The 25,574-nt window shown below is 44.7% G+C and overlaps 2 protein-coding genes across 7 annotated transcripts; both read right to left on the bottom strand.

Annotated features, from left to right (window-relative positions):
- Positions 1-417: 417 nt before the first annotated feature.
- LOC148392028 (uncharacterized) lies at positions 418-23,187 on the bottom strand. 2 transcript variants are annotated; one of them, XM_088386689.1, is made up of 3 exons: positions 23,107-23,187; positions 20,233-20,291; positions 418-3,524 (listed from the first exon to the last, which is right to left on the bottom strand). In XM_088386689.1, exon 3 carries the CDS (start codon positions 3,509-3,511, stop codon positions 680-682), a length of 2,832 nt encoding a protein of 943 aa, XP_088242815.1. In that variant the 5' UTR covers positions 3,512-3,524; positions 20,233-20,291; positions 23,107-23,187; the 3' UTR covers positions 418-679. The 2 variants fall into 2 exon arrangements, with proteins under 2 accessions (XP_088242815.1, XP_088242813.1); XM_088386687.1 differs by lacking the exons at positions 20,233-20,291; positions 23,107-23,187 and adding an exon at positions 5,199-5,458.
- znf1035 (zinc finger protein 1035) lies at positions 7,248-23,196 on the bottom strand. 5 transcript variants are annotated; one of them, XM_088386684.1, is made up of 5 exons: positions 23,107-23,196; positions 20,233-20,291; positions 16,942-16,995; positions 16,237-16,298; positions 7,248-16,160 (listed from the first exon to the last, which is right to left on the bottom strand). In XM_088386684.1, exon 5 carries the CDS (start codon positions 16,123-16,125, stop codon positions 7,777-7,779), a length of 8,349 nt encoding a protein of 2,782 aa, XP_088242810.1. In that variant the 5' UTR covers positions 16,126-16,160; positions 16,237-16,298; positions 16,942-16,995; positions 20,233-20,291; positions 23,107-23,196; the 3' UTR covers positions 7,248-7,776. The 5 variants fall into 5 exon arrangements, with proteins under 5 accessions (XP_088242810.1, XP_088242808.1, XP_088242812.1 ...); XM_088386682.1 differs by lacking the exon at positions 16,942-16,995 and having other exon boundaries at positions 23,107-23,195; XM_088386686.1 differs by lacking the exons at positions 20,233-20,291; positions 23,107-23,196 and adding an exon at positions 17,124-20,193.
- Positions 23,197-25,574: the final 2,378 nt, after the last annotated feature.

Here is a 25,574-nt window from a genome sequence, read left to right on the forward strand (position 1 = left end):
CAATGTATATATATATATATATATATATATATATATATATATATATATATATATATATATATATATATATATATATAATCGTATAATTAATCATATCAGGAAAAGGCTATTGCGGAAATAGTACAATTTTTTAGGGGTATATACATTAGGCAACGGTTGGGAGGATGAGTTTATTAATGTTTACATGTCTTAAGAAATCTTGACGAGTCAAATTCCGTTTTAATGAATGTAACTTATAATAGCAATAATAGCAAATGTGGTGTGATTGTGAGTATTAGTAATAGCAGCGGTAATGTTTTATTTTATTTTATCTAAGAGAATGCTTGTTGGACAAATACAAAACCGTGATATAAACTACAGTCAACTGTTTGGATGAACCCAAATACACCAGAAAAAAAACCACCCAAAACATATTCATAAATTTGTATATTTAATAACAGCCAACAAACTACAGAACAATCATTGGATAAAACTTCAACTTCACAACCTTGTAATTGAAATGAAGAACTGGACCAAACTACACATGAGCCACAGCCGCAAACTGCTACAAAACTAAAGTACTTTTTTGTTACATCATTTTGATCATTTAGAATTAGTACTAATCAAAAGCAGCATTTTGAAATACCACATCAATGTCACGGAAATTAGAAGGAGGGGGGGGGGGGGGTGCAAAATACTGCTAAGTTAGAAGTTCTGCACACAAGACATTATGCACCCTCCTGCGATGGGTTTTGAGAGATTTCAGAGTTGGGTATGAACACTGGCAGATATCACAGCGGTGGGATTCAGACTGCTTGTGAGTCAGGAGGTGTTTCTGCAAACCGTCCACAGTGCCGAACCAACGGAGACAAACTGGGCAACGCACGGGCTTGATGGCAGGTTTGCAGGCACCGCTCCTCTGGTGAAACAGAAGACTCACCATGTTGGGGAATTCCGAGCTGCAGCGGGAGCAGCGATAAAATTTGGGCGCGTTCGGCGGTCGTCCGCCTTTGCAACGGTCCCAAGATAAGTGCCTTCGGAGGGAACACCTGGTGGCAAATGTATTTCCGCATCGTGAGCAAACAGGCCTCTGCTTTTTGGGGGTAGAGGGTTCAGGGACTGGTTCCTTCTGTGAAGCTTGATGCGCGAGTGGAGGCGGCGGAGGTGGCTGCTGAGGTTGCTGATGGATCCTAAGCATCAAGGGTTGCGATCGCTGCGTTTGGAGTCCCTTCAGGAGCTGGTGATGAGGATGCATGTGGATCTGCAGGTGAACCTCGTAGTCAGCCCAAGAATTAACAGTCTCTCCACAAGTTGGGCACGTGTAGGATTCCTGTGCATGCTTTTGTAAATGCTCCAGGAGGAGTCTCGGAGATGTAAATCCGACCCCACACTCGCACGTCACCCTCCTGGGTAGCACGGGGGGCAGTGACATGAAGCCCCAGTTATTAGCGTCATTATCTGAACTCGCTTGTGCGCTGCCCGGCAGATTTTGCGGCGAGGGTTCTTTCGGCGCCGCACCCTGAAACTGACATCGTCGCCGGTGAACCAGCATGTTATCTTTGCGGCTGAAGTTTCTTCCGCAGACATTGCAAGGAACCCTGGGTTTGGGACCGGCGTCATTACCAGCACCGTGGGATATGGACGCAGGTCCCCGAGGCCTGAACCCGCACAGGCGTAAATGGCGGGCCAGAGTAGAGGGCCGACTGTAGGTTTTCTGACACCTGGGACAGGGGTAACGTCTTATGCCATCTTTGACAAAATAACTCAGGTTGGCCATCTCCTTGGAGTCGAGATCCATCTCATCTTCGTTAGCAGCGTTCTGAGACGAACTAAGCAGCTCCGTTTCATCGTCCAAGGGCATCGTCCACTGGCCTTCGTTGCCGCTCTCGTTATGCGGCGCCGGCACAGCATCCGAGCTCGTGTTGTCCATCGCGCTTCCAGAGGCGCTTTCATGCTGATCCGCCGACGTGGGGAAAAACGGCGGGAAGGTATTGACAGAACGACTCCAGGGAAGGTCAGGCATCTCAGACTGCTCACAAGTAGTAGAGGTCACCTCGACCTTGACCCGAGGGGCTTCGGTGCTGACGGAAACGCTGTTCGTTCCGTGCTCGACTTGACCATTCTTGTACGGCGAGGCTTTATTATTTGATCTCAATGCTTGTAGTCTGTCGGCGAAGACGTGCGTCTGGGGCGGCGCAGCTTTCGGGCCTTGGCACTTGTGCTTCTTCAGGTTGTACCTGCGGGCGTAGTTATGCTTGCATACGGGACAAAAGAAGGATTTTTTCTTGTTGTTAAAGCTATGGAAGGGCGCATATTTGGGGACCAGCGGCAATGTACTTGGCAGCTGTGCGGGTTTTTTCACTGATGCAATGCAGACGTGATTGTCGGTGAAAGGCAGCTTGCCGATGATGAGTTGTTTGCAGCGACGGCAACACTTAATTCTCTCCTTCTTGTGCAAAAAGTGGTGCTCGGTTAATCTGTCGGAGTTAGGGAAGATCCGACGGCAGCGCCCGCATTGATATTTCCCGAAAAGAGTGCTGTTGCCAGAATCTCGAAGTTTCTGACGAGTTTCAAGAACCACGACGGGCGAGAGCATTTTTGTCAGCGAAACTATCTTCTTCCTGCTGGAGTCGATAATTCGACTGATGGTGGGGGCTTTTGTTTTTGTGTTCGTCTTTGCGAGCAATCGTCTTAACTTTGCGACAGAGAGATCGTTGATGGCCGGCTCCTCTGTGACTGGCATGATATCGACCGGGATGGCTTCTTGTTTGGGGGTGATCAAAACGTTACTGTCGTTCGGAGTCGGAGGCTTGGCGGTGTGATTCGTGTAGGCCGTTGCTAGGATTTGCATTAATTTGTTATTTTTTGCCGCTCGTTCCTCATTTTCGCTGCTATGAGTGGACGGTGAATCCCTTGCGGTCTCCGGTATTGCCTCTTTACTTGGAGATGTCTGGTCAAGTTGTCCATCGTTATTTTCTTCAGAGGCTTTGCTCTGCTCAAGGGGAGTGGATGGAACAACTTTGCTCTTTTCCAGTCTTTCTCTGGTTTCAAGCTCTAATTTAACAGGTGGCGACCCTGAAGTAGACGGGCAATTCAGGGCCGGATCCGTCAAGGCTGTGGTCAGCTTTAAATCTCCCGTCTGATTAGAAGACCCATCAGCAGAATCGGTTCCGTCTGAGACGGCATTATTATAAGTCATATGGAGTGACTTTAAGTGAGAACTATGCGATTGTTTGTGATCAAGCATTTGACAAAAGTCTTGAAATTCCTCTCCGCAATCACAGATATAAAAAGATGGTGAGGCGCCATCGGACGACGCTGGTGGATCGGACGACTTTAGGTTTGCTGTCAAAGAGTCCTGCAGGTTCACGTCGGGCTGGGTCGAAGGAGGCCCGATGACCTTGGGCAGCATTGTGGCATGCTTCGCTTGGTGGACAAGCAAGGCTGCCAGTCCGCTGAAGGTTGCCGAACACGCCACGCAACGATAGATTTTGGAAGATGGTGGCCCACTGCCCTGAAGCCCGAGCATCATGGATTGTTGGTTCCTGTAAATAAAACACAGACACGTGGTTGGATACCTCACAACTCCATATTTTATATTCCACAAATACAATATCAATCAGACCCCTCCCCCTCCTCAGAACTAGACTCTGCGCCTCTCCATGGTGAAGAGGACTCTTGCCAAAAATCAACCCCCGCAAAGCAACAAGACCAGATGGCAACCCAGGTCATATCCTGAAGGACTGCGCAGAGGAGCTTAAGGATGTCTTCACTGATGTCTTGCCATTGTTCCATCACTCTTCAAAACCACCACCATCATACCACTGTCAAAGAAATCTGCTCAATCCTGCTTCAACGACTACCGTCCGATAGCACCTTCAATATTCAATACCACAACTCATCTGCAAACTGCACAAGCTGGAGATCAGCACCTCTCTCTGCCCCTGGTTGTTAAGACTTCCTCATTCAGAGTCAGTACGGCTTGGCAACACCATTTCAAGCAGCGTTGACCCTGAACACAGCCCCCACCCAAGGCTGTGTGCTCTGTACTCTGCTCTATACCCTGCTGACACATGACTGCACAATAACCCAACACGCCAACCATAACGGTACAACACTAGTGGGTCTCATTACTAAGGTTGAAGAAACGAACAGGAAGGAGGTCAATTTTCGGACCAGATGAGGCGCCGAAAACAACCTCCTGCCCTCTGGGAAGAGGTACAGAAGGTTCCGCTCCTGCACCAACATACTCACAAACGGCTTTATCCACCAGGCCTGCCATCAATTTTCTCAGTAGCAGTGTCATCACAAACGTTTTCTAGTATTTCCTCGAGTGACAAAGTGTGACAGATTGGTTACACAGTTATTGAGCCAGCAAATTTGTGATTGGCTGCGTAAAGATGGCAATGAGACATGTCAGTGTTCTGTACAGTGAGGACTCATAAAATATAATTACCAATTACTGGATCTCAATTAGATTGATAGATAAAATAGTCAATTGATGTGATATCACATTTTGCCAGAATTAATTATGTCTATGAATTAACAGGAAAATTCAAAACATACACACTGTTCCTTTAAACATCAGTGGAGAAAAAAAACTATTTTTTTGCAGCATCCTCTAATAAAAGGCACACTGTGCTACCATCACTCAATCCTCCTATTGTTCAATTACTTCGATATTCATGTTCAATAAATTCAGTTTGCAGCCTTGCTTGCATTGATAAACTGTTTTAATGCCTTCTATGTGCCAAGTTTTTTTTTTTAAATACACCCCTCATTTGATTAGCTTCTTTTTCAACTTGAGCTCGTGTTGACTTTAAATGCATAATACACATTGTGCATGGAGATTCAAATCAAAAGACAAAACATAAAAGGCAACTGACGTGCCCAGGAGTCATGGTCAATACCTTTGAAAACACATTCGAATGAATATGCAGGCTAAGCTAATGCTAAAACGGCTTGAGATCCATTTCTGCTACTTCACGAACAGCTATGCTATCATATTCTACACATGTGGTTTGGCGAGCTTCAAAAATGACGAGCTTCATGCAAAGCCGCGAACGGAAGGTCCTCCGGGGGGGCATTTAAGCGAGGGGTGGTGACTGGCCATGCTCCCGTGAGAGGCCACACAAACAACGGATATTGGCGGGCAAGCTTCCACGGTCTTCTCTTCGGAGTTTTTTTTATATTTCTTCCTGGTTCGTTTAAAGACTCACCTTGTCACAAAAGCCTGGTGTCCGAAGCCTTTGATGTGGGCACAAAAGGATAGCTACAACCGCTGCGTGGATCCGGAGACATCTGGCCGCGCAGATGCGCGAGCTCTTGGAAACGCTCTTCAGCCTCCAACAAATATGAATATGTGCCAAGAGGGAGAGGAGGAGTAGGTGCAGGAGAACCAGAAGAAAGCGAGTAGTCCAGCTGCGGGGTCGAGCAGCCTCGACATGTGCGCATGCGCAGTAGGCACGCCTGCAGTGAAAACGCCTCTGCCCCTGGAAATCACGGTCACGTGGTTCCTCAGGAAGCTCTCTCAACCGCCAAATACTGCACTGTGCAGAACCCAGTCAGTCGACTAGCCACGTCAGTACACAAATACTGATGGTATGTGTGTTGTGTTCCAAAGGGAACCATTTCACTTCCTTATGCACAAATGGGGGCAGTACTAAAGCGCCTCACAGTTCTGAGGTTTTGGTTTTAAGTCTCGATTTAGGTTTGTCCTTGTTGGCCCAATCCCTTCCCCCACATGCACAAGCTTTCTACTCCCCAGGTACTCTGGTTCCCTCCCCCATATCACAAAACGTGCTTGTTGGGTTTATTGGAGACTCTAAAGGGGTGAGGAGTGTGAGCCGGCTGTAGGTGGAACACCCCCTCCGGTCCCTCTTCTTAAAAGGGGGAGGGGGGCACCACCCCAGTCTGCCATAGCCACAGTCCCCGATGTTGACATTTCTTCAATGTGTGTCATTCGGGACAACCCCACAAGAAAAACTACCTTTAGGAAATTTTGGCAAACCTTACACACACCCTCCGGTCCCTCTTCTTAAAAGGGGGAGGGGGGCACCACCCCAGTCTGCCATAGCCATAGTCCCCGATGTTGACATTTCTTCAATGTGTGTCAATCGGGACAACCCCACAAGAAAAACTACCTTTAGGAAATTTTGGCAAACCTTACCCACCCCCAGGCTTTGCCACCTTGGTGATTCCAATCACAGGGACAGGAGAGCAGCACCTCCAAATCTCAGTCCATGGTCCTCAGTCGGAAAAGGGTGGAATGGCCTCTCCGGATCGGGGATGAGATCCTGCCCCAAGTGGTGGAGTTCAAGTATCTTGGGGTTTTGTTCACGAGCGAGGGCAGGATGGAGCGTGAGATCGACAGGCGGATCGGTGCAGCGTCGGCTGTAATGCGGACTCTGTACCGGTCCGTCATGGTGAAGAGAGAGCTGAGCCAAAAGGCAAAGCTCTCAATTTACCGGTCGATCTACGCTCCTACCCTCACCTATGGTCACGAGCTATGGGTCGTGACCGAAAGAACAAGATCCCGGATACAAGCGGCCGAAATGAGTTTCCGCCGCAGGGTGTCCGGGTTCTCCCTTAGAGATAGGGTGAGAAGCTCGGTCATCGGGAGCGAATCGGAGTAGGGCCGCTGCTCCTCCACGTTGAGAGGAGCCAGATGAGGTGGCTTGGGCATCTCACCAGGATGCTTCCTGGACGCCTCCCTGGGGAGGTGTACCGGGCATGTCCCACCGGCAGGAGACCCAGAGGACAACCCAGGACACGCTGAAGAGACTGTCTCTCAGCTGGCCTGGGAACACCTTGGGATCCCTCGGGATGAGCTGGACGAAGTCTGGGAGTCCCTCCTAAAGCTGCTGCCCCCGCGACCCGACCTCTGATAAGTGGAAGAAGATGGATGGATGGGGCAGGAGAGCTGACCTCACCCTAACCCTAACCCTGGAGAAGAAAGGTGTGTTGGAGGAATTGGTCTTCAAGCATTCTCATTTAACTCACAACATCCCAGGTGAAGGTTAGCAGAATCCAACAGTCCACTGCTTCCCCTTCCTGACACACTCGTATCCTGCAGGTTTTAGAAGCCTTGCTGCTCCAACACACCCGATTGAAATGATCATGATCATTAACAGGCTTCTCAGATGTTACTGATGAACTGATCATTTGAATCATGTGTGTTGGAGAAGCGAGACATCTAAAACACGCTGGGGTCCAAAATGACAACCCACATTTTACATTGTGAACTATTTGGTAAAATGAAGCAAAAATTCTCATGACAAATCAACATTTATTATTCCCTCTAGAAGTGGTATAGACAAGTCAAATAGAATGTCCTGTTGAGTCAGTAAACAAAATCCAATAAACATGTTCAGGACATAAATAATTTGGACCATTTGTGTAATGAATGAGAGTTTCTTCAAATTTCAGCAAACAAAAACACAAAAGTATATACAAAAACATGACCCGGCATACAACGATGTCCTAGTCGTCAACAGAACAGACTAAAAACAACTCCAAGGCCCTGAAAATAAAGCATTTGAAACTTCAAAAATACTAAATCCTTTTATATCACTTTTTAACAATATACATTTGTAGAGTTCAAAATGAGAGAATCAGTGTACAGTCTAGTATATGAACAATCATCGAGAACTTTTGGTCTATGTATCTTCACAAAGTCCAATAGTAGAACATATATTTATTTACAAGTTCTGAGGTCCTGAGCCAAATAGGATGTGGTGTTTTTTTTTGAAGGCCCAATGAGATGTTATTGAAGGAGTAGATGTTATACATGGAGCATTATTTTGTAAACTGAGCATGCGTCCGTTGATGCTCTTCCAGCAGATGAGGAAAAGCAAAGGCCTTATCGCATTCAGTGCATTCATACACAATTTGGCCCACATGGCTTTCTTGATGACGTAAAAGCTGAGAAGCGTGTGTAAACGATTTGTAGCACATATCACATCGGTGCTGTCCAACTTGATGTTCAGCATGCATTCTCATGTGTAATGAAAGATCTTGAGCTTTGTCGAATTGAGAAGAGCAGTGAGGACATTTCAGGTTGCTTTGCTTTGACTCTTTGTGCACGTTGAGCTTATGCCTTTTCAGGGAATGGGTGTTGGCAAAATATTTTCCACAATACTTGCATTTAAATTGTTTCTCCTTTAAGTGCACTTTGTTTTGATGCTCCAAGAGAAGACTTTTTGAAGGAAACTGCAATGAGCAATTGCTACAATAGTGCGAATCCTCGACAGTGACATCAATTTCTTCCTCCTGTGAAACCTGCTGATGGTTACTTTCTTGCTGCTTACGGGCACAGGGGTGCTGGTCAAAAGCATCAATTGTCCCAAATCTCTTATTACATCCATTGCATTGAAACGCTGAAAGAGATGTCTGATGTTCCTCCACATGTTTGTCAAGGTCATTTTGGGACCAAAAGGCCATGCTGCAAATTTTGCATTTCAGCGCATTGGAAGTATGAACGGGAACGGTGGTGTCCTTAGCATTATAATTCTTACTACTTGCAGGTAAAGGGATCTCATTCTTATGGACCTTCATATGTTTCTGGAAGTCCTCAAGGGAGGAATATGTGGTATTACAGTGATTACATAAATATTGGATATTAGCCGTTGACTTTTGATGGATGATTCTATGCTGTTTCAGCTGGGATGAGTGAAGAAAATGTTTATCGCAATCAGGACAGGAATAGCGGCGTTCTTTGGATCCCTGGCAACCATGCTCCGCGAGGTCCTCTGGGTTTTTGAAGCGCTCGTTACATGAACCACAGCGGTATTTCAAGGTTTTGAACTTTGGCAGGCAAGTTTGCGAGGACGAAGGCAACTTTTCAGGCAAAGGGCGCTCGGTTGAAATGGTGTGTTCCTTTCTGTGCTCAGCTCGACTACTCTTGGAGGGGAACACTTGGCTGCATATGTCACATGGAAAGTTTTCTTCTCGGTGCGTAGACATGTGTTCTGCTAACTGGGAAGCTCCCGAGAAACTGAGTTGACATCTGGAGCAACGGTGTGGACGACTCTTGCCGTGACTATGTTTGTGATTTCGCAGGTGGAAGTGGGACACAAATCCTCTTCCGCAAACCTGACACTGTAACTCGGACTTGTGCATACGTTTGTGTTGCTCCAATTGGGCGGACTGGAAAAAACATTTGCCACATTCCGCACATTCGTGAGGTTTTTCACCCAGATGACATTTTTGATGATCTTCCAGATTTTCTGAAGTTGGGAATGTTTTTCCGCATACATGGCACGGGAAGTAAGGCGCAGAGTCTGAGTCACTTTCCTCACTGCTACTTTTTTTATCAGCATCACGTTCATTGGGCACGACGGGTTCCTGCTCAAGACTCGAGTTCTTTTGTTCTTTGAGATGCCATTTTTTGTAGTGTCTTTGGAGAGTCTTTTTGGTGGCATAAGTCTTTTTACAGTGAGAACAGGGAAATGAATTGTCGGGATGCTCTTCGTTGTAATGATAGCAAAGAGACTGCCTGGACCAAAAGCGGTGATTACACAGTTTACATGGAAATGGTCTGTTTGAGTCATGGTACGATTTGTGGACTTCCAAATCTGTTGATGTGTAAAATGACTTGGGACACAATGAGCAAAGGAAATCCTTCATCAAACCGTGAACTCTCATATGTTTTTCAAAATCAATTTCATTGGCATAAACCCGTCGACACTTGCAACAGCTGATGTTCTTATTTGCTTGTTCCTCTCTCCCATGTTCTTCAAGGTGACTGATCAGCATCAAACCATCGGTGAAGCTCATATTGCACTCGGAACATTGGTACTGAGCTACTTTATCTTTGTCCGCCCTGCTTTGCACCTGATCTTTGTTAGGGTTTTGAAGAGACTCCTTCAAATCATCTTTGCATGAGAACTTTCCCTGCAAAACTACAGTATCTGTCCGTGCATCATCTTTGAACGAGGGAATAGATTCGGGGAGTGTTTCGTGAAGGTCTGCTTTCAGAGGCGATTCCGGTTTCTGAGCTCTATCAATTTCAGTGGAATGTCCAAATCTGCATTTCCTGGTGTGATTGCGAAAATGATTTTTCTTCCAAAAGCCTTTGTTGCATATTCTGCATTTGTAAGGGGTCGTGTTTGAATGCACACGGGCATGACCCTTTAGTCCAGCTTTATTTTCAAAGGACAGATTGCAGACTGGGCAGACTAATGATTCAGAAGCATCGCCAACAAGTTCAGTATCTAGTTTGCAGGTCAAATTTGTACCTTCGTTGGGCTGTTTGTCACGCTTATCGTCTTTGATGGCTGGTAGGTTTGATAGGAGATGTTGAAGAGGAGCAGTAGACTGGGGTGGATTCTTGGTTTCCACTTTGTGGGCATTTAAAAAGTGTTCCTGAAGCTGCGAAAATAAAGAAAAACGTGAAGAACAGTATGCACATGAAAAACCTTTCGTAGGGGTTTGAGAGGTTTCTTCCCTCTTCGTTGACTGTCCTGAAGTACAAGTTCTTTGATGATCCTTCTGTTCTTTTTGTGGGAATGCCACACCACATGTTTTACAAAGTTTGACCGTGCACTTCAGACGATGACGTTTTAAGTAGTCGCTCCTGATGAATCGCAGACCACAATCACAGACGTACGGTCTCTCGCCGGTGTGCCAACGGATGTGTACCTGTAAGTGCCCCTTGGTCTTAAAAGTACCGGGACAATGACTGCAAGCATATTTGTACTTTGGGTTCAAATGGAACTGGAACCTGGGTGTGGACTTTTCATCGCTGAGTGGGTGGCTAACATTTTGTGATGGTAGATGATCCTGTGGTGGAGTAGAATCGTGATTTTTCACCACTTTTTTGCAGTTTTTATGCCTCTTGTGGTATCTCAAAGATTTTTCATGAGTGAACGCTGAATCACAACGCCGGCACTTATGCAATTTGATAGTATGGAATAGTGTGACATGGCGGGACAATCCAGACTGAGTTGGTAGGCTCTTGGAACAAACATGACAATGAAATCCCTTCTGCTGTTCCGTTGGCTCACCGACCCTGCTTTTCCAACCCTTGCCAACATCATCCAAACCGATTTTGGGAATGCAGATTTGCAACTGCAATTGTTTTCCTTTACAATGAGCATGATGGACCTTAAGATAATCGTATCTTGAAAAGCAGCTTCCGCAGGTTTTGCAGCGATATGGATTCACTTCGTTATGAGTCAATATATGACGTCGCAGGCTCCGTGGTTTCACAAATGTCTTTGTGCAGAATTTGCATTTGTACTCATCTCCAGCGTTTTTCGGGAATATCTGTGCTTCCTCCATACGAGCAGGGGTGTCTGTCATTTCTAGTGAAGTCTCTTCGTGAATATTTGACTCCTCTTCTTTGGAAACTTTACAGTTCTCTTCATGTCGCGACCGCGATATGTTGGATGCAAATCGTTCATCGCAACGTGAACATGGATATGGTTGTATACGAGTGTGGTAAACGCTGTGCTGTAAGAGTTTTGATTTGAACTTGAATCTCATTGCACAGTCTGGACACTTAAATGGACGATTCCTAGACGCTCTGGACTTGGATGGTGTTTCAGTTTGACTTTTCTGTGGAATGGTTTCACAGGCATCGGCATTTGAAGATAAGACATTGTTGGCTTGTGACATCTGGAGGCATGTTTGCCGATGACTACTTAATTTATTCCAACCATAGTACATCCCACAGTTTGTGCAGACTTTCAGAGTATTCAACTTGTGGCCGTTCATGTGAGCAACAAAGCGATGTTTCTTGAGAAAGATTCGGAAACAAATTGTACATTTTTTCAGCGGGGATCTGGATTGATCTTGGTTTTGAGTTTGCAGACTGGGATTCCTAGACGGACTGGACTTGGATGGTGTTCCAGTCGGACTTTTCTGTGGAGTGGTTTGACAGGCATCGGTATTAGAAGAGAAGACATTGTTGGCTTGTGACATCTGGAGGCACCTTTGCTGATGACTACCTAATTTATTCCCACCATAGTACATCCCGCAGTTTTTGCAGACTTTCAGAGTATTCGACTTGTGGGCGTTCATGTGAGCAATGAAGCGATGTTTCTTAAGAAAGACTCGGAAACAAATTGTACATTTTTTCAGCGTGGATCTGGATTGAACTTGGGTTTTAGTCTGCAGACCGGGGACACAACTTTTGTTGTGCATTTCCAGGCTTTGTTTGTGATAGAAACGTTTTCGACATTGATCACAGGAATACGATTTAGCCCCTGCATGTTTGTACATGTGAAATAGCAAAGTACGATGGCTTTTGAATTTTTGATTGCAATACGGACAGCGACACCATGAAGATATGTGTTTAAGACTGTGTTTCCTTAGTGACTTTGCATCATCAAATTCCTCTTTACAAAGGGAACAATGCAGCGCCTTTGGTTCAATTGGCTCTTGATCGGATTTGAGGGACTTGGGGGTTTCACTTTTCAAGAGAGGTGGCCTCCTATCCCTTTGATGATTAAAGAGATGTTGAAGGAGTTCTGGAGGATTGCAAAACTGCTTTTGACAGTCGGGGCATGGAAACCTTTTCCCTTTGTGATGCAACTTGACATGCTGGACAAGTTTGCTGGCATTTGGAAGCGTCTCTGTGCACAGTGTGCACTGGACACTCTGGTGGACAACTTTGTGACCCATGAGGTAGACTCTTCTCTTGAACTCTCTTCCACATTCGAGACAGCAGAATGGCTTTTCACCTTTGTGACAACTCTCATGTTTCTGTAATGACTCTTGTGTCTCACAGTTTTTTTCACAAAACCAACAAGTCAGGGAAACGCTGACCTCCTCAACTGGTTTTTCAATGTCCTCCGGTTCCTCAGTCTTTTTCAGGGAAACACTGACATTATCATCTGATTTTCCATCGTCCTCCGGTTCCTCTGTCTTTGGCTTCACTAAAGCTGCAATCTCTGATTCACTGGACAAAACTGAAGTCTTGTACTTGATCATTTTGCCAGTGATTTTAGACTCATGTTTCTTTACATGGTTGTAGAGATCCGACACTTGCTGGAAAACCTCTGAGCATACATCACATTTATAAGATTGTTCCAATTTGTTTTCTAGGCTCACATTCTTCTGTCCCTTTGTCATCAACAGTTTCTCGTCATCGGGTTCAACTGTTTGCTTCGATTTAACCTTCTGTCTTAATTGTTGAAGAGTTTTTCTGTAGCAGGTGACGTGAACATGTCTGTATCTACTACATGTCTGAGTAAATGTAGTGTGGCACAGTGGACAGCTATATCTGTCACCAACTTTTCCCTTGCCACCACTAATAGCCATTCTGACACAGTCACGTAAATGCTTATCTCTGTTGGAGGCGTACATAAAAAAACGTGAACAGAGGGGACATTTAGGTTTGCTTGTTATCTCATTTTCAAGATCTTCTGTTTTTTCAAGATGGATTTTCCAAGGAGTCACCTTTTCCCTTTTAGTTATTTTCATGGAAGTAGGACTTTCCCACACACCTATCGGCTTTCCTTTGTGCTTACGGTAAATATGCTTCTTGACTTTCTTCAGAGTTGCGTATTGGTTGCCACAATAGAGACAGACATTAGCTTTGCGGATATCAAACAAATTCACATACCATTGAGAGGGATTTTCCAGCTGTTTACCTCGCTTGATAACTTCAGGGTCACTGGATTTTGCATCAGGACTTTCTGGTTTGAATTTCCTGCATCTACCAGGTACACTCTTGTGTGTTTTTAAGCTGCAGGATTGTGCAAAATATAAGCCACATCCATCACACTTGTAAGGGGTTTTGCCAGTGTGACAACGCATGTGCTTCACGTACAGAAATAATTTTGAAAATGTGATTTTGCAAATTCTGCAATGGAGAAATCTTCTTTTCCGTTGCGTATATTCTGACGGAGGGCGAGGTTCTTCGCTTTTGCAGCCCAGTTGTTTGTCTGCCCGTTCATTACTGGTTAAGTATTGATTGGATGTCTTGCAGAAATAGAAGATCTGCTCTGAATGTTGATGGTGGTGGTGTTCAATTAGATGATCAATGCTGAGGGTTATTTGCTGGCATAGTGCACACTGGTATGACTTGCTTCTTGCTGGATTCATTTTATTTAAAAGTACAACAGGCTGCCAGCGTTTCCTCATTTGTAAAGAGGATAGCAGGGCAGTACCTTGTTCTTCTGGTTCATCCATGCTATTGCCGTTTGGTTGGACAATACATTTTTCTTCAGGTTTCATTGATTCAGTATCACTTGAGGGTTTTTTAACAGGAGGTTCTCCACACTGTTCACCAAGGATCAAGTTTTCTTCCTGGCAAGTGTCCATTTCTTCCAGTGATGCGCTTCCATGTTCTTGTTCTGCGAGCATTGAAATTTCAAGTGGGTCTTTTGAAGATGGAGGAATGTTTTCTCCAGAATGGTCATCCTTGTTGGAATAGCACGCTTTGCTCAAGTCGTTCTGCTGTGAGAAGGGTTTTACGTCTTTAGAAAAGTCGTTTTTCACATCCAAGTTAGTAGCGTCTGAATTTCTACAGGATGTCTGATTGTCCTCTTGGGAACACACAGTTTCTTCTTTGTCACAAATATTTGTGTCGGTACTTGAGCAGGGTTTCTGTATCAAGTCTGCGATTTTATCAACTTCTGGATTGATAGTGATATTGCTTGTTCCGGAATTTTCGCTTGCCAAATTGGTGTCTGTTCTTAAGGTATTTGGATCTAGAGAGGAATCTGAATTGCTACACAAACTCAAATGACCATCATTCATAGGACCAGCATTGCAAATATTGTCCGGAATCACATTTTGAGGAGGTTGATTTTCCGATAATGGTGGACAGGAACCATTTTCTTGACATTTGTGCTCCAGCGGATTTGTGCATTCCACCGGTTCACAAACGGCATTATTAGAATGTGACTCAGGAGAATCTGAGATTTGGGAGGTGCCAGGCTTTATTTCCATGTCTTGCCATTTGATCTCCATATCTGGCAGCGGGTTGTCTATTTCCATACTTTCATCATGAACAGTGGAGAATTCAATATTTGCTTCCTCTGGTATTTTTGATGTTTCTTCACCCAAAGAAGCTAATTCTTTGTCTTGATATTTATGGACAGTACTGCAATCCTCTTCAACAGATGTCATATTTACTTTTTGCTGTCTGATGACATTAGGGTTGTCATTGACTTCATTCTCCTGTGGCCACGATTCCTTGATGTCAACTTTTTCTTTCTCCAGTCCGTTGTTATCTTCCATCTTTTCATATGACGTTTTTGTACATTCAGGTGTTGCGGTTGTATGTTCCTTCAGATCATCTGGTTGATCCTCCATGCAAGTCATGTTTTCACTGTCACTTACAGAGATGTCTGAGTAGCATGGCTCAATTTGATTGCACTCCACATTTGTATCTCCTTCTTGAGTTGGAAGTCCATCTTTGTCATTACAGTTCTCAATAGTATCCCTTTCGCTGGTTGAAATCGCTGAAGACTCATTTGGGACCGTGTTATAATTACCATTTTCTACCACACTTTTGTTAATCCCTTGTATACATTCAGCTGTATTTTGTACAGCGATCAATTTTGGGGAACTCGGGCAAATAGTTTTAATCTCGTTTGCAAATGTCACATTTTCAGGCTGGGTGAAAAGCCATTCTGATGGACTTCGTTTTGACGGAGAATCTGTTCTAGGCTGTCGAGTTGGACTATTAATGAATTTACAAGGCTCTGTTTTGTTTACCTCTGTGTCCGAGCAACTACTGACATCTGAAAAATCCTCAAGAAGTGATGAAGCTAGAAGTTCACAGTTTGGTTTAAGTCTTTGCAACTCTGCTGAATAGGATGACGTCAAGGGTCCAGATGAAGACAATCCATTCATGGCCACATCTTTAATTTCAGCGTCTTCACATCTCAACGATGTATCCTTAAACACGAGTTGTTCGTCAGTCTGCCAAGGTGTTTCTCCATAGTAGTTTTCGTAAGCACAATCAGAGGTGGAATTTCCAACACTTGACGTCGAGTAATAGTTTGTATCAAATGTAGAGTCTGTTGCAGAGGCAGCGTGTGATGCTAGGGAGTTGGAGAACTCATGTTGGCCCACAAAGGTCTCAATATGTTGGGCAAGACTTCCTTCTGGCTCTGATGTCCTCAACATCTTTGACTCTGATGACAGTGGCGTGACAGTTTGAAAGTATGAATCCCATTCATGAGTCATTATCCTCTAGGAATCTGGAACAGTAAGGACCCTTCCTAAAATTCAAAAGCAAGATATTATAAAATAGAAGGAAATTACAAGGAAACAATGCATATGATTAACGAGTCCAACCTTTCTTTGAGAGTAGAAAGACTTAGGGCTTTTCCAGAAAGGTGTTGCATCTGAAAGGATCTCTGAAAATGAAGGAAAACCGCATTTTAGAGAACCAAAAAACGGCAATGTCTGTTACTGCACCACGAGTTATGGTTATCATCCCAAGACATATCTGCCACTGAAGTTGAAACCAGATGTTTGAATACATGATACTAAAAGACTAATGTCTTTTCCCAAAAGGCCTTCACTGTCTGACATGAAACCAGTAGAGGTGGAAATTCCGTTCCAAGGACGGAATGTTTCATCAATCAAGGACAGGGGGAGGGGGGTCGGCGGACAGACTGAAGCCGGACGTTTAATGGTCCCTCTTCAGGTTAAGTGCTGGCTAAACTCTGTCCTTCTGACAGATCGTTTTGGCGCACTAACATAAAAGAGAACTGAGAGGTTTCTGAAATCAATTGAGGGATAAATGACAGAAATTATGATCAACTCTTTTCAACACTGTCAACCAAATCGTGTAAGGTATTACCACCAGCTAGTCTCCTGTGTCACTGTGGTGGTCAATGAAGTGCACTTTTAATGTGCTTTAACTACACCATAAGAACTTTACCAAGCCATAAATACGTACACATTTAGGAAAAGATCGAAACACGCTGTCAAACCCGCACTCATTAATGATTCAATCTGTATAGGACACCAGCCCCGTTAAATAGTGGTCCTTACCTTGTTGGAGGTACTGAACCCCACCAGTTTCCTATGCGAATTCACCGAACCTGTCTTTAGTGAAGAAAAAAAAAATCAAATTCAAGACAGATGTATTTTACCGGTGCACAAAATGAGCCGTGCATGGACATCACCTTGTTCAAAAACCAACACAATGTATGTACTCACAACAAATTACATACCTGCAAATCAGTGTGACTTCTGCTGTTTCCTTTGCGAGATTCACAAATTCAAAATAAAACTTCTAAATTGAGAAATTATGGCACGAAATTTGCCCACACGCCAGCAGAAGGCAGGGAGTGTCCACACAATTGCACTTGTACCTTTTTATAAAAAAAAAAAAAAAAGTTGTTCTAATAATAGGAGTTCTACAAACATATTTACAGTATTGTACCTTGCTGTAGAAAAGTTGTTATAATAATAAAACAATTCTAAAAACAATTCTGGGTAAATCAAAATTAATCCAAGCAGGCAATCTTGCGTTTAACACAAAAATCCCCAAGATGGAAAAAGTCTTGTTCCTCTTGAGCCTCTTTAAGCCTGCCAGGATACCACAGCATTGTCAAAGTCTGCAAAGTTTGCTTAAGACAGTTTTAGCATTGCGCAACATTGCGCAAGACTGTACCTTCCACAGGCTGCTGCTGTGCCCGGTCTCACTTGTTCTACCATTTCCCACCAACCATTTTCCACCAACAGTATTGCAATTAACCCTTTGTGTCCCTTCCCAAACACATTACATCAATAAAACCACTTTTACATGTTGATTACATACAAAATATGGATAAAACATCAATATTATCATTGATAAATCATCAGTTTCACCTATCAACACTTGATTAAACAGATTTCCTATAAATCCTGAGAAATCATCGCTGTTGACTAACAATGCTGAATAAACATAATAACCAACAGGGATGGATGACGAACCTCGCTCCTGGCTCTTTCCCTAACCGCTCCTTCAAAGGATTACCAAGGAGACATCCAGGGTTAGGGTTACCTAACCCTCATGTGGTTAATCTCAATGCGAAGGAGCAGCGTCTCGATTCTGAACCCCTCTTGGATGACCAAGCTTCTTACTTTACCTCTAAGGAATAGCTAGGATACACTGTGGTAGTAGTCTTGTATTTGGGATCTTATGGGCCTCAGCCCACAGCTCATTATCATAGAGCTCCGTCTTTTGGCTCATCTTCACCATAACAGACCGTCACAGAGTTTGCATCAATTCAGACGCTGCACTGATCCACCTGTAGATGTTCCACTCCTCAACTCTTCCACTCAGGGTAGGATTTCATCCCTGACTTGTTGAGGGCCCTACACTCGCTCAAACGAGTACCATGGTCTGGTGTTGATTTTCATCCCAAGCAACTCAGAAAAATAAGTGGACAGGTGACTTTTTATACCAGTCCCCTTTCACTATACAAACAAAAGCACATCATCTGGAAAAAAAAAGTGTAGCCACCAAACCAGACACCCCCTAAATACCTTGGCTGCATCTAGATATTTAGTCCATAGAAGCTACTGTACTAGGGCGGTGATTCCGTACCCCTAGAACACCCCTCACAATATCCCCCTGAGATCCGCGGTTGAACACTTTCCCATGTTCACAAAACACATATACAGTAGACTGGTTGAGCAAACTCTTATACACCCTTCGTTACCCTGCCAGGAAGATAACCACGCTGCTCTTCCTGAATCTGAGATTTCCTGTAACATCACAACAGATCCTCCTCCACCAGCCCCAAATAGACCTTACCAGGGAGGCTATGGAGTATGACCCCCCTGTAATTGGAACAAACCCTCTGGTCTGCCTTCTTATAAAGTGGAACCACCACCCCAGTCTATAAACCCCAAGGCAGCGTCCTGATGTCCGTGAATCATCAATGGAATGTTGCATGAGCTTGTCAACAGGAACAGGTCAATAACATTCAAAGCATTTCGTAACTCTGGGCTGATGGGCTTGGTCCCCCAGAAGCTTTTTGACCACTTCAGTGACCTAAATTCGGAGATAGGAAAGGCCTCCCTTGAGACCCAATACTGCATTGGAAGATGTCAATGACGCGTGAGGCATTAAGGTCTTTGAAGTATTTCCCCCATCAATTCACAATGTCCCAGGTCCAGGACAACAACACCCCATCCTCATTATTCAGTCTTGACAGTGCATTGCAATGGAAACAAGGAACTCGGACTCTATGTCTGTCTCTTCCTCCGGGACATTGTCACAGATCTATCGGCAAATTCTTTCTGACAGAGGACTCTGCCAAATGTTCCTAGTCTGGTAGACGCTCAACACCCCCCAATACGGAGCCAACACACCAGCAAATGGGGGTTGGTTGACAGCTCCGCCCCTCTCTTCACTAGTGTCCAATACATTACTGCTGATGTCACAACCGCAAAGTCCATGAGCAAATTTCAGCCGAACATATCCTGGTGCCAACGAGCAGAGGTCCAAAAACACAACAACTAATTGGGAGGGGGCCTCTCATAAACATCCTTCCAGGTCTCACTGTCATTGCGGATGTAAGCATTGAAGTCCCCCAGCAGGAGGAGGGAATTCTTAGAGGGAGCACTCTCCATTCTAGGAAGGATGGGTTCTCTGACCTTCTGTTTTATGTAGAAGGACAAACAACAATCAGGACCCGTTCCCTCACCCGAAGGAAGGCTACCCTCTCATCCACCAGGATGAACCCTAATGTACAGGCATTTGGGCAATAAGTAAGCCTACAACTCCTCTGTGCCTCTCCATGGACAACTTGAGAGTGGAGACGTGTCCAACCCCTCTTGAGAACACTGATACCAGAGACGATAATTTCTGAATTTTGCACACCAGCTCAGGCTCCTTCCCGGCCAGAGTGGTGACATTCCACTTACCAAGAGCCAGAAACTGTAGGCGAGGAACGGACCACCAAATTTGGTTCCCACACAGCTCTCGCGGCACCTGACTTATTTGGCCCCTCCCCTAAGTGGTGAGCCAATAGGAATAGGCCCGGACAACCAAGTACTTGCCAAGGAGCGCCGCCACCAGGCCTAGCTCCTGAGGGGGTTTTGGTGACCAGCTTCCAAGCAAGAGAACTCAAGGTCCAAATATTTCATTCGTCATAGGAGAGCTATGAGCCATACTTTGTCTGGTCCCTCACCTGGGATCTTTTTGCAATAGGTAACCCTGCCAGGAACACAAAGCCCCAGACAACTTGGGATCAACACAAACCCCTCTACCACGAAAAGGTGATAGCTCAGGGAGGGGGGGGGGGTTCCATATATACAAAACAAATAATTGAAGATGAAAAAACATACCTGATGGATCCAAATGCTTGTGAGCCTCAAAATCTGGAAGATCAGTAAATTCTCCCTCCCTGTACATAGAAGAAAATGCCAATATTACTGCTAGTAGTTTCCATTGCTTCAAATAAAAATAGATTAATTTCTGGTCATAGTTCTACGTGTTAGCTAGCATAGCAGATTAATGCAGGTGATCAGTTATCTAAAATGCTCCACTAGTGTTTCCACAACCTTGTAAAACAAAGCGCTAAGACCCTCTGCACTGATCAACCAGTTTGCAGAGGTGACCCCTGAAACCTGTTCACTCTCACCCCCATCCTGCTTTCTCTCAATAAATAGTCTCTTGCAAGGGGCGAAAGTTAGACTGCTTTCAAGCGCCTCTGTACCACACAGCGGTGATGGTGGCTTTCTCCGCTTGCAAGCGTAAAATGGGCAAACTGTCTCACGTGTGGTTCTTGCATAAAAGGTAGAGTGAGGGGAAACTATCAAGGCGATATTTCGTTATCGTGCTCATAATTGGATTTGAACATTGAAGACATTAAACCCAGTCGATTAAAATCATCGGATTGACGAAGTGAGGGGCACACAGACATGCAAACGGACGCCTGCAAAGTAGGAAAAGACCCCCATAAAAGATTAATGTCTGAGGTAACCTAGGTACAGTAGCTCCTTTGGCTTGGCTCACATTTAGTGGGAAAGAACAAGTAAAAAATGACAAAAACACAAGTTGCATAACAATTTGGTACCCAGTGTACACTTGCTGCTTGGCCATACAGTGATCCCTCATTTAGTGCCGGTACTTGGTTCCATGTCTCCACATGATAGGTGAAAATCCGTGATGTGGACTCAATATTTTTACAATATCCGCACATGATTTTTATAATTTTATTTTTAAACACTTTATTTTTAAACACTTTTGGAAGATTTAAAGTTAAACTGACTTTTTGAAACATTCTTTAGGGCTCTACTAAAACGCACAAAGTTACAAAAAATTAAACGTGTCATGGCTCTTGCGGGTCCGCGGGGGCACGCAGATCCAATGCGGAACTGCGCGCTCATCAGTGCTGATCGCTGCAACCAGTGCTGATTAGGACATGTATTTAAACCCTGCAAGCCCATCAGTCTGCGGTGTTCTTCTGCTTCAATCCACGTATGCCTGCCACCTGGTTTTGCTATGCCACGTGATTTGCTGCTTAGCGAAAGCCTATTTTTAAGATCTGCTTTGGACTCCGTTTGGCTCGACCTTCTGCCTGTCCCCAACCACGAGCATGCTCTGCCCGCCTGCTTCGATGCTGCACCACGCGCTCGCCGACTGACTCGTCAGCTTGCCTCGTCGTCCTGCTCTGTCGGCATTCCAGCCCTCCATGTCTCCTTTAACCTTTCCCCAAATAAAAAGCCAGGGGTTGCAATGCGTTGTTCGGCCTTGTTCGTGACAAAATAAAGTGCGAATCAGAGATGCTGCTGATTCTGCTGACGGGAACAAAGTGGAAGAGTGGATACGTAGCAGGAAGCAGAGATAATGCATTGTTAGAACTGCTCTTACAGCTCTAAGTCAATCAGAGGCTAGGATTCAGATCAACATGTTCCCATTGGTCTCATCTCCTCGACAGGCCAATAGTATGCTGTAAAGTCATATGGGCAGACAAAGCCCTGCGCTCCAAGTGACGCTGCAAAAAGCTGCAGTGCACTGAATATATCCGCCATTTTGGTTTTCATAAAAACTCGTGACGCACCGAGGCCACATTAGTTGAAGGGCGAAGTGGTGAGGGATCACTGCATATCTCTCACGTTCCACAATTGCGAATTAATTGATAGAAGCATGACAAAACTAACTTTACCCTGATGCAATCAAACCGCCAATTCACACCAGTAATCTTACATCAAAATTTATCACAAGCAGATTGTCATAAACATATTGCAAGACCTCCTGCCACAATTTACTAAATTTCCCATTCTCGCCACTCAAAACTATAATATGGGTCAGTCCATATATGTGGGTGTTTGAGTATTATTTTTACAAATTGACCAATCTAAAAAATTGAAAATGAACCGCTCTCTTTGACAATGCAATATTAATGGGTTTTCTCCGGGCACTCCGGTTTCCTCCCACATCTCAAAAACATGCTTGGCAGGCCGACTGAGCACTCCAAATTGTCCCTGGGTGTGAGTGTGAATGGTTGTTTGTCTCTTGTGTACCCTGCGATTGGCTGGCAACCGGTTCAGGGTGTCCCCTGATGACGGCTGGGATAGGCTCCAGCACACCCGCGACCACCGTGGGGATGAAGCGGTACAGAAAATGGATGGATAATATAGTTGTTGACATTTTTACACACACAAGATGGTAATTAAAATATAATTGTTACTTGAAATACATGAACTCGAGTGCTCCCATGAACACTTTGGTGCCAGTCTCTCTTTCTTTACTTTTTCTTAATAAAACGTTAAATAAAGTGTAATGACAACCTTTGCAAAATTTGTTTTTGTTGATTTAAAATGGTGTTAAATAAAGACTAAAAGAGATCATTTAAGTCAACTTAATTATTGAAGGGAACCATACATGTATGTCATGTATGTCATTTTGCAAGATGTGCATGTTTTTCATTCGCGGATTAGACAGACAGATTATTGGACAACCGGTAAATACACCCATTGGACAACCGGCTAAATATCAACAAACAGTCTACCTCAAAAATATATTTAATTCAGAGTAGTGGGGGCACTGTCTGACTTCAGTCGAGTGATTCTCTAGTATTGATACCGTCCCCCTCGTGTTCGGGTTCTGAGTGACGGATTGGAAGGCTAACTACAACGATGCTAGCTAGCATGCAATTTAACCATCTTGCCAGTTTTGAAATCAACCAGCCAACGACTTGCAGTTCGGTCCCTTACCGTTCAAGAGCTCCGTCTCGTCCTCCGGTCCGGGGTTTCACGTCTCGGAGTTGTTGTCCTTCGTTTCAGTCCGCGTCACTTACTCTCCCGACTAAAAGACGGTCTTCTTTTCCGTTTTCAGTAATGCCTCGAGCAGACGAGTAGGGTACAGAGAAGTCCGAGGGGTGTCGTCAAGTCAGATGGCCGTCGATCTCTGCGAGACTAAATAGACTACTAGCCCTCCTTTTTCCGGAATAGGGCAAGATCATCCTCCATTTTCTTTTCTTTGCGGATTTTTTAGACAATGTGCCGCAAACGTCTGCGTGGGTCTAAGTAGGACCAATAGCAAGGGGTGGGGGAGTTGTGGAGAGCCCGCCTCTACGCTCTATGGCGCGAATCGGCTGCGACTACTTCCGGTCCTCATTGGTGCTCCCTGCTGCAGTCGGTCCTACCTCCCTGATGTTCAGGCTCTCTGGTGTGGGTTCGACAGCCTCTGTGTCTCAGGGTGAAGTCCTCATCGGGGTTTACGTGTGCCACTAGTGCGTTTCCATACTTCAATGTTGGTGTGTTGGTGACATAGTTACTGTTGGTGCGTGTGCTCCTGTTTTGGACCAGATGCCTCCCTTGTCCTCAAAGGGTTAATCCGTCGTCTACCACCATTTTGTGAAGAGGATCCACAACAAAATGGCGCAGCCTTCACTCGAGGACTAGCCCTCTAGTGGTGAAAATGGTTAATCAGTTACTATGATCAGGAGTATTTTATCAGATGAAAAAATATCTGAAATGTTATATTAGGTGACTTTAAAAACTGTCCTTTAAAATAGTCACCATGGAAAGACAGTCACAGTGTCTGCATGGATATCTGCTATCATTATAATGCCTCAGTGCAATCAGAAGGGTTGTGCGTGCACCATGAGCCGGGGAGCTGGCACTTGGTGGTGTAACACATGGTAATAGGAATAGGAATAATTGGGATAGGTTGACAGTTACTCATCTATAAGGACTTGGGGTTTGGAACTGGAAGGTCATGTTAAAGTCCCACAGTGGACAAAATGAAGTCTTGTTAGTTGTTGAAGAGATGTTTGTCTGCTTCCTGGCTACTGACATGGTGCCCTTGAATGGGTCACAGTTATCCCCACCACCAGCTCATGAGGTGCAATGTTACTTTCACTCTGAAATATCTCCTTGAGTGTCTGTAAGTGGTGTGATTTGGTGGGGTGTGATACAAAATAATATACAGCAAAGTGTAAGTTAAATCTTCCCTTGAGGGATTATTATCAGTATATTATAAATAGAATGAGGTCAAACGGTACAGGAGATGGATGGATACAATTCGGAACATTTTTTGTTAGAAAGGAACAGTGTCTGTCTTGGCATGTGCTGTTAATCTCATATGGTCTCAACAAAATGCACTGTACCCGATGACTTGTGAAACTGCCTGAGAAAAAGTGGCTTATAATGAATGTGGAGCTGAAAAGAGGTAGATAGATGGTGAGGTACAGATGTCCCTCAGTTATTTATATAATTGTAAATACCTGCAGTTCCCAACCATGCTTCAGTACTGTTGCACCCCAAGGTGATTTTTGAGTCATGGCCTGTAGTTCAATACTGTAATGCATTATCCCACCCATCCAGCAGAGGGGGTTGTGTTGAAAAAAGCGGAATGTGTTGAAAAAATTGCAAAGTTAAGTAATCTTTATCTTTCTGCATCGTATTGTGCGGCACCTCTGCAACACATAACAGATTGACACCACAATGTGCCACGCAAACCATCTCTCATGATTGGTCCATTTAGTCACATGGTGTGATGACAGCTTCTGGAATTTGCCATAAAATGCAGAGGAAACGCCACGGGGGCCGGTTTTAATGTTCAAATAAGTATCACTGCCTTTGTAGTACTTTTCTGTTAATATTCTTTGTCTGCTTGATTGTTCCTGGCCTTAAAGAATCACTAGTATGCCCATCTGCAAACTCTGATTCAGTTGGATATGCAATGGAATGTCAATGTAACACAACCAGAAGTAACAGGGCGGCATGGTGACGCACTGGTTGGCACACCGGTGCACTGGTTAGCACGTCCGCCTCACAGTTGGGCGGGTGTGGGTTCGATTCCACCTCTTGCCCTCTGTGTGGAGTTTGCATGTTCTCCCTGTGCCTGCTTGGGTTTTCTCCAGGTCCTCCCACATCCCCAAAAACTATTGAGCACTCCAAATTGCCCATAGGTGCGAGTGTGAGTGAGGATGGCTGTTCGTCTCTGTGTGCCCTGCAATTGGCTGGCAACCAATTCAGGGTGTGCCCCGCCTATTCCCCGATGACTGCTGGGATAGTCTCCAGCACACCCGCGATCCCCGTGGGGACAAGCGATACAGATAATGGATGGATGGACAGAAGCAACAGACTTTGGATTTAACAGATTGAAAATAGTCTCCAGTCCACTCACAACGTCCCTTTGAGATGTCCTTAAACTTTGTCCGTAACAGAAAACATGG

Source organism: Syngnathus floridae, chromosome 10, assembly GCF_059516105.1.
Source record: "Syngnathus floridae isolate MCC-2025c chromosome 10, RoL_Sflo_1.0, whole genome shotgun sequence".
Taxonomy (NCBI): domain Eukaryota; kingdom Metazoa; phylum Chordata; class Actinopteri; order Syngnathiformes; family Syngnathidae; genus Syngnathus; species Syngnathus floridae.

What these genes read in the sequence shown, in the direction of transcription:
- LOC148392028 (XM_088386689.1), bottom strand. Translation starts at nt 3,511, where the DNA reads ATGATGCTCGGGCTTCAGGGCAGTGGGCCACCATCTTCCAAAATCTAT.
- znf1035 (XM_088386684.1), bottom strand. Translation starts at nt 16,125, where the DNA reads ATGACTCATGAATGGGATTCATACTTTCAAACTGTCACGCCACTGTCA.